Below are 16,763 nucleotides of genomic sequence, written 5' to 3'. Positions count from 1 at the left end.
TCTTTAACTGTGGTGTAAATTGAATATAGTCAGTTGGCTTTATTTCTGGAACCTTTCATAGGGCTAAAGCTCTGTACAGAGTCTTTATTGCTGAATTCTTGCTCTTGGTTTTGCAGGGAGTAGAATTAGTAAAGTGTTTTTTGGTGTTATATTTGGACTGTAATCAAATAGATGATACTTGAGAGCAATGGGTGGTTGATACGCTCTTAGCTGCACAGCGTCTTTGCATATCCTCGCATTCGTAGCTGTGTTCTGTGGTGTAAATGGGAGAGAGGTGACCCCCTCACCAGGTCCACTCCTTGGTCTTGAGGTTTGAGAAAGACACCTCTGGTCACTAGAAATGTGCTTGCAATTTTTGTTATTGTTGTTGTTAGGTTTTTCAGGCCATGGGGCTCCCTTGGGAATTGGACCTGAGCTGGTGGCCACAGCCCTGGGGTTCTAGGATCTGTTTGCAGCTCCCTTCTTTGGATACTTGAGGTTGAATTTTGGGTGTACTGGGGGATCCAAAGGGCTTTCAGGTTGCCAAAACGCAGTCAGGTGGAGCAAAGGACCCAGGGTGTGCAGTTGAGGTTGCACTGTGTACATGCACCTTGGGATAGCCAAGCAGAGGCCCTAGGTGGTCCTGGTAGGCAGGTAGGCCTATAGGACTGATGGGCCCCAGTCCTGCAGGGAATCAGGCCATATTTTACCCCTGGCAGTTAGCTGGGGCTAAAGCCTCTCAGAGGGAGATAGGAGCTCCGGTGGGAGGGGACTTATGGCCCAGCTCTGCCGGTGCTGACCCATACTGAAAGGTCCCCAAATCCATGTGTGCTGCAGCTCCATCTCTGTCTCATCTCTGGGGAGATCCCCCTGCCAGCTCACATGTCCATGGGGGTATGGAGACTCCTGAAATTAAGATCCTAGAGGTCCACAGTGAGGTGAATAGTCCCCCAGTTGCTTCACTCCTATCTTCCCGAGGCACCATTCAGAGTTGGAACAGTTTTTTGGTTTTTTGTTTGTTTGTTTGTTTTTGTTTTTTTGTAATTTTAAAAAAAATTTATTGTAGCAAATCTCTATTCCCTGAGAATAGAGAGACAGGTAGAGCAAGGACAAGTATTGTCCCTTTTTTTTCTTCAAACTCTGTAGGTCATTTTTTTTCAAAAAAAATATTTTTAGATATCACTACAGATGCTTTCTCTGATCACACTTTTTCTCACTTTATGTGCATGAATTAAAGTCAAAGAAGGGATGATTTTGGGAGGATCATGGGTGGACCACATTCATAACCCCTCTATATGACTTAATTTTATCTAGTAACAACCTATAAATATATAAAACTAACAGAAATTTCTAGAAGACCAAAATTAGTAAATCTATAGGAGAATCAAATAATATATTTGGCAAACTTAATTTGATAAATGCATATGAGCATTTGCATTCTCCACACAGGACTTGATTTTCATGCCCATTAAATGTGTGTTTTATTTTCTCAAAGCAATTACGTACTTGGCCATAAAGCAAGCTTTAATAAAATTAAAGTATATGTTAGCAAACTGTACTCTATATGCATAGTTCTCTGTAGAGAGCCACTTTTCTTTCTTTTCCAATTTTTTTTTTTTTTTTTTTTTCTGCTAATAGCACAGAATACCCCGGGGAAGTCATTACATAAATCTGATTTCAAGAGGGAACTTAGGGTGAACAGTAACAAATTCTGTCAACCACTTTCAGACAAGTAGAAAATCACAGTACCTGGTAAGGTGCAAGTCAAAGAACAAATAGATCGGAATCTGACAGCATGGGTTAAATAATTAGCTGTATAATCCAAATGCTATTTGATTTTCCTTACTCGGTGGACCTCTCAGTCTGCTTTTATACCCTGAATATGGAGCTAATAATACCTGTCTCATAGAGTTCAGTTGCAATATCCCAAGAGTTCTGTGATGTTTTAAGCATCTTCTTTTTGTCAGCCTTAATGCTCAATGTGATGAGTTGTAGAGATGTAAGGGGCATTGTCTTTGCCTTTAAAAAAGTTCATCATCTCATTTCTGTCAGGGCTCCAGGAAATTAAATGAAGTCAGTTAAACAAAATGACTATTCCAATCATTTCATTCATCTGCATGATCCTTACTATAGCCCATGGTTTGACTTCTGAAGAGTCCGTTCCATTTGTGGACTTTGGAAGAATTGTATTGCTATCAAAGTTGGTCTTTGGTACCCATCATTTCTCACTGTTTTAGCTCTTGACTGCCCTCATTCTGGCATCTAGTTGCTACAGGCTATGTGCCCTTCATTTGTGTCCTTTCTCTCTGGAACCACTGTTCCTCCTTACCTGTTGCCAGTTTTCTTAATACCATCGTTTATATTTTGTTCATTTTTTTCATGGTTTCAGGTGAAACAGAACAGTAGTCTCTCCTTATCTGCAGGGGATATTTTCCAAGATCTCAACTGGATTCCTGAAACTGGATAGTACTGAATCCTCTATACACTGTATTTTTTCTATACATACTTATGATAAAGTTTAACTTATAAATTAGGCACAATAAGATATTAACAGCAATAATTAATAAAATAGAACAATTAATATACTATAATAAAAGTTAAGTGAATGTGGTCTTTCTCCTTTCTCTCTCTCTCTTAAAATATATTAATATTTTCAAAACTTGGTTGACCTCAGGTAAATGAAATCATAAAAAGTGAAACCACATATAAAGGGTATTACTGTAAATGTGATTATTGTAACTTCATCTTGGTCAGAAATAGAATCCGTCTCATTCTGTTTTAAGACAATTAAATAAAATGTTGCATTTAAAGTGCTTACCAATCAGGTGAAATATACAAATTGATTATATATGTATATAAAGTGATATATATCTTATATATGTAATATGTATTGTTTTATACACACACACACACACACACACACACACACACACAATTTATTATCACTTTGAAGACCCCTGTGGGTCCAGGATCAAAAATTTTTTCTCTGTTAGCCGCTTTTACTCTCCTTGAGTATTCTTCAGTGCAGGGGTTCCCAGCCATGGACCAGTACTGTTTCGTGGCCTGTTAGGAAGCTGGCCGCACAGCAAGAGGTGAGCAGCAGGTGAGCAAGCATTACCACCTGAGCTCTGCCTCCTGTCAGATCAGCGGCAGCATTAGATTCTCACAGGAGGGGAACCCCTATTGTGAACTGTACATGCAAGGGGTCTGGGTTATGTGCTTTTTATGAAAATCTAATTCCTAATGATGTGAAGTGGAACAGTTCCATCCCGAAATCATCGTCTCCCCATTCATGGAAAAATCGTCTTCCACAAAACCAGTCCCTGGTGCCAAATGGTTGGGGACCACCACTTGAGTATATTTGCACCGCTAAGGAAAAAAACTTCATATATCAGTTTTTAAAAATGTCCCCATGTTATATATTAAAAATATGCACAGACTATAGAAAAACATCAAGTTAAATTAGAAAAAAAGCCACTTACGTAATATGCATGCTATTTTTTTTTAATGGCACAAGAAAAAGACTAATATATTTCATTTATTCTGGAATTCTGGATTTTACAGTTATCCTCTTAGGGATTTTTATTTCATCCATTTTCAGAACAGTTCATTTAATTGAAGTTTTCATAGTGTTTAACGTGAATTCTGAGTACCATTTAAAAGATGTAGGCTTCAAACTTTTTATCAGAAAAGGCAAGAGAAAGTTTGGATATTTTAATGAGGGAATATTAAAGTATTTTGCCTTGCGTAGGATTATGAAATATAATCAAGAGCTAGGAAAATGAGTCTCTAGTACATTAGAAATTACTGGAAGAAGTAGTTGTTTTAGTTTTGCATTGCTATTGCAACAAATACCACAAACTTGCTGACTTAAAACAACATAAATATTTTCTCTCACATATCTAAAGGCTAGAAATGTGAAATCTGGCAGGACTACACTTCCTCTAGAGGTTCTAGGGGATAATCCCTTCTATGCCTCTCACAGCTTCTGGTGGTTGTCTGGGGATACCTGGGCTTGTGGTTGTCTATATGTGCCCCATTACCACCTTGCCTTCTATTCCATGTTTCTGTGTGAAATCTCCCTCTTCTTCTGTCTTATAAGGACACTTGTGATAGCATTTAGGGCCAACATAATAATCCAGAACCCTATGGAGTAAAATCTGTTCTCCCAAAATTAATACGGTGAAGCGATAACCAACACGGTATAGGGCCTTTGTGAAAGTAATTAATGTTAAATGAAGTCATAATGGTGGGAGCATGATCTGGTAGAATTAGTGTTCTTGTAAGAAACTAAACCAGAGAACATATTTCCTCTGTGCTGTGGGGATAGTTCTAAGATGGCCATCTGCAGGCTCGGAGGAGAGTCTTCATGAGAAACTGATCCTGCTGGACCTCGATTCGGGGTTTCTAGCTTTCAGAACTGGGAGAAAATAGATTTCTGTTGTTTTAAGTCACCCCATCTGATTTTTGTATGGTAGACCAAGCTGACTAATACAAAGGGTATTCTATTCATCCTAATAGCCTTAATGTCATCTATCCTTTGCCATATAAAGTAGAACATTGACATATCTTTTGGGGGCCTCCACATTCTACCATTTAACCCACTAAGTGGTCAATCTCTTTTTATCCACACCTCCCTAGAGTCAAGTAAATGGTACATCTTCAAATGAAAGCTGTGTAACAGATGCCAGACACTACTTCATATTCAATTTCTCCCTTCCTAAAAACAAACAAATAACAACAACAAAAGCAAAAAGCACTCTGCAATTTAGCTACTTTTTACATCATGTGACAGAGCTGCAGAAAACAGAGGTTCTGCAAATATATATCTCTCTCTGAGACAATGTATATATGTATAAATATATATATATCAGACTGTATATAATATTTATCATGTGTATATATGTTTTTCACATGATGTAAAAAGTACATAAATTGCAGTGTGCTTTTTGCTTTTGTTGTTGTTGTCATTTGATTGTTTTTGTAAAATGGGTTTCAGAGTATGTATATATGTATAGTCTATATATCAGATATATAGACAAAATATATGGTCAGAGATAAAATCCATCTCATTCTGTTTTAAGACAATTAAATAAAATGTTGCATTTAAAGTGCTTACCAATCAGCTGAAATATACAAATTGATTATATATGTATATGAAGTGATATATATCTCATATATGTAATATGTATTGTTTTATACACACACACAATTTATTATCACTTTGAAGACCCCTGTGGGTCCAGGATATATATGTATCAATATATATATTGTTGAGCCTATTATTGCTCTTTTGAGCTTCCCTAACTGGTTTAGGTTTTCCTTCTGGAAGGTTTTATGGTGAAACACTATCTCAGAACTTGTGTTGTCAGTTTCACTTTAGTGATTTGATTCCCTGTATCATCCAGGCCTCTGTGGTTATATACAAAAAATACTGATCTTTACCAATTTTAGTAAAGGGGATTTCTTGGTTGACTATCATAACTCATAGTATTAGCAAGAAGATGGGAGAAACAAGCCTGGGCACAGGCAGAAATAAACTTTGCTTCCTTAGATTGGTACACATGAATCACAAAAATAGTTTTATTGTAGGAACAGCCTGTAGAAGACACCCTGCTAAAATTAACAGATTATATATTAACAGTCTATATGTTTATATGTATAGTCTATATATCTCTGATATATAGATTAACAATCTATATGTATTATCTATATGATATATAGATTAACAATCTATAGATCGGATATATAGACTATACATATATACATATAGACTGTTAATATATAATCTGTTGATTTATATATCAGATATATAGAGAGACTATACCTATAAACATTGTATATATAGTCTGAGGCTGTATGTGTACTATATATAGTCTCTCTGTAGATAGATATCTATATATCTATATATAGAGACGATAGATATAGATAGTCTGAGGCATATTTTATTTAAATACTGATCCAGAATTGAAATCCACATTCCTTTGACTCCAAAATACATCATCTTTCCCTAAATTCAGTTCTCATTCTGGTGTTAATCAGTTTCAATAAAGCTTCTTTCCACAAGGAGCCATCTCACTGATGGCAAAGGCATGTATGAAGGATGGTATTTATCGTTTTTGAAAACAAGCAGTTAATTAATTAAATATTAGGTTTTTGAATGAAAAAAAAATAACTTTTATGCTTTGGTGCTCACACTGGTGAAGAAATGTGTATTTTCTTCCTATTGTTAAAAGTAATTTGTGTATGTACATGATTTAAAGCAAAATTAAGTGAGATAACATTAGTATTTATAACAAAAGTAGTAAACCAGACAATCCAGTTTTCTGATAGATGAACACAAGGGCAGCCTTTCATTAATTTATACAATAGGAAAGTTACACTGTCATTCTTTTCTCCTTGCTCTTTATGAACTTAATAGTGAATGAAGCCCCTTTTGTCTTCCATCTAAAATATCAAAGACCCACAAGAATAAATTATAGATAGATGATAATTAATTTATTTTCAATATATTATTTGCCTCAGCCTTACCTTCAGAATCTGGGCACATTTTAATAAATGCACAATATTTGCATGAGAAGACATAATTAAATGAGCATGAAAAGAATCCATCTGCTACATAGTTTTATTTTTAAGAATTTATTGAATATCTATGCTAAAATAAAATTTCCATCATTGTTGAGCCTGTTATTACTCTTTTGAGCTTTCCTAACTGGTTTAGGTTTTCCTTCTGGAAGTTTTTATGGTGAAACACTGTCTCAGAACTTGTGTTGTCAGTTTCACTTTAGTGATTTGATTCCCTGTATCATCCAGGCCTCTGTGGTTATATACAAAAATACTGATCTTTACCAATTTAATAAAGGGGATTTCTTGGTTGACTATCATAACTCATAGTATTAGCAAGATGGGAGAAACAAGCCTGGGCACAGGCAGAAATAAATTTTGCTTCATTAGATTGGTACACATGAATCACAAAAATGGTTTTATTGTAGAAACAACCTGTAGAAGACACCCTGCTGAAATTAACATATCTAACCATTGGTAGCCTGCCTTGAATCTGGTCAGCTAAGTTTCAAGGCTTCTAATGACCTAACTTGGATTATGTATGTGCCCATATCTTGAATTGGTCAGGAAATTAGATGCATGAAACAATGCTTGGTATGTACCATACCATGAGAGAAAAGTAATCCTCCAAAAAAAAAAAAAAAAATGAGTCAAGGATTATTAGGAAAATAGAAGGAAAGATGAGCAGCTACTGAGGAGCAAATGGGAGCTCTTTGAGATACAGAGCTGTTTCAAATATTTGATTCCATTCTAAACATAATACTGTTGTACAGCGGATGCATAATACATGTTTGTTTATTCATATTGGGAAACACAATTTAAATTGCTACCTTTTAGAAAGATTTCTCTCACAATAAACATGCCCACTACCCTTGCTTCAGTACTGACCCTAATTTTTACTTTCTCTTAATCCTAAAAGAAATCGTAAATAAATGGTGAAAAGGAAAAAGAAGGAAACAAAAAATTATGAATAAAAAATATGTACTAACTCCCAAGATGAAACAATGAATAACACATGATATCTTCCTTTAAGGAGCCCGAAGCCTAGGATAGCCTGATGTTTGGATCAGTGATTAGAATGATAGGAGTTATGCAGGCTGGTACCAGGAAGGTTAATGTTCACCAAAATATTATCTATAAAACTCCAAACAGAACATTTCAAAAATCTTCAACTATAATACACATTTAAAAAAAAAAAAACCTTATAATTTTTTAGACCTGTAAAGTATAGCTACAAATCATATATACTATCATTTCATGTTATATGTCACAGCAGAATAAAAATGGCATGGACCCAATTGTGACTGTGTAAGATATTCATGCATGTGGATATTAACAACTCTGGGAGGGTTACAGGAATAAAAGTAGTTTTGCTAGAATAATGAATGTGTTTTATTTTTTAATTTCCTTTAATGCCACTATATGTGAAAGGAAATTTACAAGGAAATTATGGGACTATTTCTTCTGTCATCTGATTGTTTAGAAACAAAATACATTGAAAATGTCCCCTGCCTGTTAGTGTGATTCAATCCATTCTTCATGATTTTGCAGCTGTGGTTCTGGCTGTGACTGCCAGGGGAGACTTCCAGTATTATTATTTATTACTCTTGTTCTTTTCAACCTGTTTCCTCAAAGCATCTGCGAGCTGGTGGTTATGGGAAGACAGGAGGTGGATGTTCTGTATATCTTAGCTAGAATAAATAGCTGTTTTGACTCTTGTTAAGGATAGTATTGTTTTTAACACTGATATCCAATAACACTTACCTATTTAGGAGTTGCAAGTGCTTTAAACTCTTGATTAGGAATATAAAATCGCCCTTCTTGCTAAAGACATACATTTTCTTCAGTTTCTATATTTCAGAATTCTGTATTACATAGAATTCTTCAAATGGCATATGTTCTAACCCTTGTTCAGAACATATGATTACTATTCAATCTCTTCTATCACCAGGATTGACATCTCGGTTCAGCTGTTGTTGCCATATACCTGGTCATTTTAATTGCTTCTGTATTAGTTTCCCCACTCTCATATTCTTCTGTTTCATTTTTGCCTATGTACTGTTGCCATATCATTCTGACAAGGGCTCTAGCCACATCATACCTCTGATTTGAAATATCCAAGGGACCCCCCCACCCCCACTTTGGGTATTTTTTTTTTTTTTTAAGTTGGAGTCTATGCCAAGCAAGAATGCAGTGACACAATTACAGCTCACTGTAGCCTAGAATTTCCGGACTCAAGCCATCTTCCAGCCTCAGCCTCCTCATTAACTAGGATTATAGGTGTAAACTACCACATTAAAAAAAAACTGTAGAGACAGGAGACTCATGGTGTTCTCCACGCTGGTCTTGCACTCCTGACCTCAAGAGATCCTCCTGCCTCTGTCTCGCAATGTGCTGGAAATACAGGCCTGAGACACTGTGCCCAGCCCTCCTTTGGCTGCTAAATTAAGTATAAATTTTGTAGCTCAATTTTGGGATCTCCTCTCTACTTTTTAGTATTTTTCATCATGCTTATTGCCCCTTCTGCCCTATAGAACAACAAATAAACAACTGAGTCTCATTCTGTTTGTTTGCTTAAATGTTTTCCTTCACCTGGATGTCCTCCGTCATTCTTGCCATAGTTATTCAGCAACCCACTTCAAAAATAATCCTCTTCACTAGAGCTTTGCTTATTACCCCAAATGGAATTGACCATCATTCTTTTAAAATATATACAAGTCTGTTCTGCCTTCTTGTATTTAATAAGTTTTATATTAGAGTTACTTATGTGACTAACAATCAGATTGGGTGAATTCTATGAAGACCCAAATGCTCCCTTTGTCATCTTTGTATTTACTAAAGGCATCTGACACAGAACACTGGCTTGTTCATTGGCTTGATTTAAAGGGCAACTCCAAAGCTTATTGAATAAATTTAATACGATTAGAAAGAAGAAATTTTGTTTTCCTGTTTAATTTTTTTTTTTTTTTTTAATCCTAGAGAAGTTAGAGGGAAGTCAGATGTAGGATTCCTAAACAAAGGAAAGACAGGAAAGAAAAAGGGAGTATGGGAGGTGGGAAACACTAAATGCCTTCTGGATTTCACCCAATGAAGTTAAACTTCTTTAGGTATAAATAAAGAAGAATGTATTTACTTTTTATCTATTTATTTATTGTTATACCCAGAGCCCAGCATTTGGGTGACTTTATATAGGACCAATTTTAGTGAACTTAGTTACTTTATTTTCTACTGTTTTTCTAATATTCTATTTGCTTTGTTCATGTTCTTTTTTTACATTTAATATTCTATCAGCTTTATGAACTATTCTTGGATTTTAGTTTTATAAAGATATTGTTTTTGTAAAAATGTTCTCCTGCTAAAGAATGTACTTGCCTGTGAAAAACCAAGAGAGTGCTGTGTAGAAAGTAGTACAGGTAAAAAAACCTGGGTGAAATTTGAGTACTCTCTCCCGACCGTGTCTTAGTTTTCCTTCACTCCTGATGGTTAGAAAACCAATTTCTTCCTCTCCTGTGATGTATTGTGATCAAAGTCTCAGACTCAGGCAAATTAGCATTTACTAGTTTATTTTTTGTGCCCTAAAACAGTACCCTCGTGGATTGAGGAGCTGAGTGTAACGCTAATATTCAAATCAGCTCTTCCCAAGAAACACATGCACGTTTGAATGGATAATCTTAAACCTACCTATAGTGGTACTTATATACAGCAATTATGGTATACCCTTCTCTGACCAGAAGTAGGAAACAGCTTTTTCTTTTCTTTTCTTGAATTTTCTTTTCTTCTTTTCTTTTCAATTGTGTTTCTAGAGAGATGAATTCCACAATAATATTTAGGGTTTCCAGAAATATAAAGCAGAGTTTGATTAGTTAGTAAAGAATTTGAGTTAATATAATCAACTATGTAAATTATGAAGTGTTACGAGTCATTTTCTTCCTATCGAGAAAAACAGGTTATTTTCATTCTCATGTATTATTTCTACGTATCCTGGGGGTTAAAATAAAAAGAAAGGACAGGATATATACTTTGTGAGGGACTAGAATCCTTAAAATAAAATCTTACCATGGAAGAAATAAATATTTTCAGTAAGAAAATAATCCCAATGGACATCACTAATGCAAAATTAAATATAATTTATTTAATTTCAAAGTTGAGAATTTTTCAAGGTAGATTTTATGGTCTCTGATATATACAAATTTCCATTTTATTGTTTTATTTTGATTGCAATGTTACTACAATATTATATCATGTGTTACAATAATGATTTGGATCTATTTGTTCAAACTATTTCTCTTGTATTTAATGATCTCTTTCTTTCTATCTCCTTTCGTCTCTTCTAAGCCTCAACAAAGTGCTTCTGGAAACAATGAGAGCTCTCAAGTTGAGTCAACAAAGGAAGGAAATCCGCGTACCACTGCCTGTGACTCTCAAGATGTAAGAAAAACTTAAGATGGTTTTTACAGTATTAGACATGAGAACAAAGCATAAGCATTTTAAGAATTCTAATCCATGCTACCATGAAACTTACTACTTATATGTAATATCTACTATCTAAGGATTGTACTTTTAAATATAAGAAAGTAAATGTTCTTTTGGTCTGAATCAAGTAGGTGTTCCAGTAAGCATTGCAACCAGATTCTTAGGACAACTATGAATATGAGTTGTTAGAGAGGTAAGAGGATGACCACAGGCTAAGCAAGGTGGTCATTCCCACAGTTACATGATAGAAAGCTGTTAAAATGTAAAAAACAAAAACCAACAAAAAAAACTTATAGGATGTATTTCTCCATGTAAAGCAAATACACTCAGCATATAGAGACATCATGGTAGAGGAAGGGAGATTCATTTCCTTCAAATGATAGGACATATGGAATTTGTTCAATGAGTCTTTTCACTCATTAAAAGTGCGATGGAATTTTATTTGTTTTGAACTTTGGCAAAATTAAGCTAATGGATCTATTATATTTAGATTTGAGAACCAGCAAATGACAGCAATTGTGTTGAACAGATTCAAAATTAGGCTTCAATCCAACTTGAAAAGTGTCTGATGAAACTATTTATGCTTGAAAGAAATCAGGCTGCAGCTAAAAATATATGATAATGATAAGGAGGAACAGAAAAGTAAGTTAAACAAGTGATCTCTTTTTTCTCTTCTGGCTGCCAAAGTGGATTAAGAAAAATGAATTACTCAACAGTTTTACCTTCAATTCTTTGTTTATTTAAACATGCATCCAAACTGTACAATTTAGAAGATAAAGTTAATAAGAAGTATAAACAAAATGCTTGAATTTTACTTCCAAAGGAGGAGAGAGTCAAAAAGGCTTTGGGCAGGAAGGAAGATTTTTACTGTAGTTTGGAGCATGGATAGGTCTTTGACAGTGAGCAAATTTGCAGAGGTAGGAAACTATCACAGCAGTATGGCTAAAAATACATAGTACCCAAAATGGTGGGATATGTGCCTACAACAATCACTGAAGACTAGAGAGTGAGGGACCTTGGATTCCCAAGCTGAGATTGATTTGGACTAGGGAGCTAGTTCAGGTTTTCAAATGCTTGTATTCAATCGAGTGATAAGACCATGATGTTAATTTTAAGGATGGTATTTTTATTTCTTGATATATATTTTTGAAACTCCATAAAAACATGTTCTCACTGGAGGCAAAATGGAAAATTTATGTGTGGTTTGCTAGGATTCCCCAAAGCAACATTCTGGTCTACTTTTCTTATTGATGCCTGCTTCAAATCATAAATTGTTTTATTCATACATTATTTGTTTCTCTCTTCTACTTTTGTTGTTCTCCTTTGTCAGTGATAATTCTTCTGTCCTCAGTAAGTTCCAGAAGCAGCTACTGTCTTGTTCTGGTCTCAGTCTGGATCTGGGGCTCTTCGAAAAGCTGCCTCCACCAACACAAACATAAATGTTCTTTCACTAACCTGACTTCTGTCCTCTAGACTTGTGTTATTGGAGTCTCTACTCCTAAGAAGCTACACCTTTTAGTACATAGAGTGTTCAGTATTCAGAGCCTGCAGATTCAATTATAGATAATAATGAAGAAAGTAATACAATGAGTGACATAAACCAGGTGTGAGTAATAGGAATTAGTGGGACATGCATGAGCATCAGTTTTCAAGTTCTAGACCAGTACTTCTTAGCTCTGTCTCCAGAATAGTATCAAGTGAAGAGTACTTACAAAATACTAATGCCCATGACCCATTGCAGAAAAATTACCTCAGCACCTCAGTGGGTAAGGTCTAGACATTAGTTGTGTCATTCCTCCAGATGATTCAAAGATATAGGTTATTTTTCACTAATAATAGATTTACCCATTCATAAGAACCATCTGGGGAGCTTTCAGAAAGTCAGATTCTGAGCAATTAATCTGGACATTTTAAATAAATAAAACTAGAGAGACTTTATTTTTTACCTTGTCTAAATTTAGCCATAATATTCTGATTTGCATTAAATATCGTGAAATGTATTGCTTCCATTTAATGTAGCAATATAAAAATACTGACTCTACCAACCTAGAGACTTAAGCTCCAATTTGGGTTGCTTTATTGAATGCCCAAATTGAATAAGAAAGCAGAATTTAATTTCATTTTTCTTTTTTTTTTTTTTTGAGACGGAGTCTTGCTCTGTCACCCAGGCTGGAGTGCAGTGGCCGGATGTCAGCTCACTGCAAGCTCCGCCTCCCGGGTTCACGCCATTCTCCTGCCTCAGCCTCCGGAGTAGCTCGGACTACAGGCGCCCGCCACCTCGCCCGGCTAGTTTTTTGTATTTTTAGTAGAGACGGGGTTTCACTGTGTTAGCCAGGATGGTCTCGATCTCCTAACCTCGTGATCCGCCCATCTCGGCCTCCCAAAGTGCTGGGATTACAGGCTTGAGCCACCGCGCCCGGCCAATTTCATTTTTCAAAATCACAAAATAAAATTATCACATTCCTACCTTTATATTTTATTTTGGGGTGTGTTTAGAATCTTAGCCTATGCCTTTATATGACTTTCCTTTAATCAGATATTGAATGAATGCTATTTAGATTTATACAAAGACAAAAAGTAGGATATAATGTAGTTTTACTTTGTTTTTAATGTCCTTACTTAATAATTAATTGATAGTAGCTTTATTCCTATTTCTTGTTTTAATTCGATTTTCAGTTGTAAAGAATTCAGAAATCCAAAAACCACTGAATTAGCAAATTTTAAAAATAATTAAAGTGAGATTAAATAGGAACCTGAATTTAGACAATCAAGGGAACAACTGGGAGCAAGCAATGAAAAGTCTATTTCAAAGAGAGAGCCACAGGATTCTGTGATCAAATGAAGATATAGGTAACATGAGCCCCAAATATATGTTTTATTGACTGAAATAATTGCATCATCATTATCAAGAAAGAAAACTAGAGTAGGTGATATTTTTGGTTAACATTTTTCTATTTACTTCTGAACAGAAGAGATGGGTACTCTGTTAATAATTAGAATGGGTAAAAGGCACAATGAAGCTAATTGTTTTTGAAAAATATAATTTTTAAAATAGCTTTATTGAGATATAACTTACATACCATAAAAATTCACCCATATAAGTGCATGTTTCAATCATTCATCAGATTTGCTGAGTCCAGGACTGTAATCCAGTTTCAGAACATTTTCATCTCCCTAATATGATCCCACATGCTTTTTTTTTTTTTTTTTACAATGAGTCCCTGTCCCTACTAAGCCTCAGGCAACCACAAACACAGTTTCTTTTTGTATTTGTTTGTACCTTTTTATTGCTGGAAAACATTTTATTGTATGGTGTACCACAGTTCTTTATCCATTCACCAGTTGATGTATTTTGGCTTATTTTAAATTTGTAGCTATTATGAAAAAATGATGCTATGAACATTTGCATAAACCACTTTGTATATGTTTTAATCTCTGTTGAGTAGACACCTAGATGTAGAATTGCTGGATTTGATTATAAGTTTATGCTTATACTGAAAAATGGGTACATTCTTTCCCCCTTTGAACAAACACAAGTGGTGCTTCTCTATTCTCGCATCTTCACTATTAAAACCTCATGGTTCTCTGAAAGGTAAAATTCTCAGTAGTGAGGGCTCACCCTACCTTAAACTAAGCCTCTAGGAGTTTTTATATTTCATGGTAGTCCATACTTGGCCTCCAGAAATGTATTAAACGTATTACAACAAATGTTCCCATCAACTACTGGCTCCAGCAGCTTTCACTCAGGTAGCTTGTCTGTGTTCTGTGTATTCACGGTGTCCCCAGTTTTTGGGGTGGTAGTTTTTCTGCAACATTAACTCTTTGATACATCTAAGAAAAGTTATTAATTATCAGACCCTTCAAGCTTTTGCTTGTTGTGAAGGTGCAAGTGGAGACTTCTAAGACCTTTATGTGTCAGAGCAGTACCTGAAGTCCTAATTCGTGTCTTCTGAAACACAGAAGCTTTTAATTTCAATAAAGTTCAATTCGTCATTTTATTCTTCATGCTTTTGATATATCTAAAGAAATATTTACCTGTTTAAGCATACAGTTTTTGTTTTGTTTTGTTTTCTCATGGTTTCTTATATAATGTGTTTGCTTTTATTTCTTACATTTAGATCAATATTCTACTTCAATTTTGTGTGTGTGTGTGTGTGTGTGTGTGTGTGGATGGTGTTAGGTAAGGTTTTGCATTTATTATTTGCATGTTGTTATTCAGTTGTCCCCGTCTTTATTACATGTTTTTAAGGAATACCTTTTTTTAAATTGAACTTCTCTAGCATCTTTGTCCAAAAATAACTGACCACAACATTTCACCATGTTGACCAGGATGGTCTCGATCTCTTGACCTCGTGATCCACCCGCCTTGGCCTCCCAAAGTGCTGGGATTACAGGCCTAAGCCACTGTGCCTGGCCTACTCTAATCTTTTAAAATTTCTTTCAGCAATGTTTGATAGTTTTTCAGGGTGTAAGTCTTGCATTTCTTTTGTCTTTATTTTTCTGAAGTACTTTTCTCTTTTTCATACTATTGCAAATGTAGTATTTTAATTGCATTTCCAGATTGTTAACTGCTAGTATATATAAATGTGAGTATTTTTTGTTTATTGATCCATCAGAATGAGGAGTTTTAAGTGACTGTGAGCTCTGAGTAAAACTGTGATGAGATTTGCACATCACCTATAGGTAGTTGCAGTGCTGATTTTAAGCAGTTATGATGCTACATCCAGAATAAAGGAGACAAATCTCTTATCAAATTTTGCTTATCAATCTACGCTGATAAATTCTGTCTCATTTTAGAAGTAACACTTTGAGGTTCAATAATGATGAATGGAAAGTGTTTTCTAACGCTTGAGGTAGAAGGCTGAAGAAAAAAATTAGAATTGAAGGTTTGTGTTAATTTATGTTTCAACCAGTTTCCAGCAGTGTAATCATGAATATTTAACCCTTTTAAGACTGCTTTTTCTCCTCTGAAAAAGAGAGATGAATATCTATTGCTTAATATAGCTCGTCCAAAGGATCCAGTGAGATAGCACAGCTTAACAATTAGCATATGACTAGCATAGCAAGCTCTCAATAATTACTACTTTCCATTCCCTTATGCAAAGCTATACCTCTCACACAAAACCTCAATAAATATTTTGAATTATGTACTTTAATTAATTTATCAAATGAAAAAACTTAAAATATGACCAAAGCAAGCTTAAATACTGTAATTGTATTTGCAATGTATTTGTAATGAGTAGCCTTATTCAGTGCTACTTTACACAGCAGAACCAGATGCAGTTAGTAGGAACAGCTATAGGAAGAATAATATTTTAGTCAAATATAAAAATGAACTCTTTATGAAAAGTATCTGAAACTAGAATTAGCAGTTGGCAGAAGTACCATAATACGTGATAGAATAATGAAAAACAGCCATTCTGGAATATAGTCAGGAATTGAGGCATTAGTGTGGAAGAATAGACTGATCATGTTAGCGTCTCTTTCAATTTCAGGATTCTATAATTATCAACAACTTCACTTCCCTGACAGCTGATAGGACCCCATGCAGTCTCTCAGTAAATAGATAAGAAAGATTATGCATTTTGATTCCTGTTGGTCATACCTGAGACTGAATAACATAGAAGATAAGGCATGGGAACTACATAAAATCTAGATGTGGATACTGACTTTGCTGTTTCCTAACATTGTTGCTCTGGGAAGGGACTTTGTATTCAGATCCCTTTATCAATATAAGGTAGAGGAAG

The 16,763-nt window shown here is 35.0% G+C and overlaps 1 protein-coding gene across 3 annotated transcripts in view; it reads left to right on the top strand.

The window, feature by feature from the left end:
* Window positions 1-16,763, top strand: part of LUZP2 (leucine zipper protein 2) — a 604,128-nt gene that overhangs the window by 562,435 nt on the left and 24,930 nt on the right. For all 3 annotated transcript variants that reach the window (XM_025356954.1, XM_025356953.1, XM_025356955.1), the window contains one exon: window positions 10,879-10,971. In XM_025356954.1, coding sequence (XP_025212739.1) covers window positions 10,879-10,971 — 93 coding nt within the window. The remainder of the gene's footprint in view (window positions 1-10,878; window positions 10,972-16,763) is intronic.

The sequence above is a fragment of the Theropithecus gelada genome, chromosome 14, assembly GCF_003255815.1.
Source record: "Theropithecus gelada isolate Dixy chromosome 14, Tgel_1.0, whole genome shotgun sequence".
NCBI classification, from domain to species: domain Eukaryota; kingdom Metazoa; phylum Chordata; class Mammalia; order Primates; family Cercopithecidae; genus Theropithecus; species Theropithecus gelada.
This window is presented reverse-complemented; position numbering and strand designations above follow the sequence as displayed.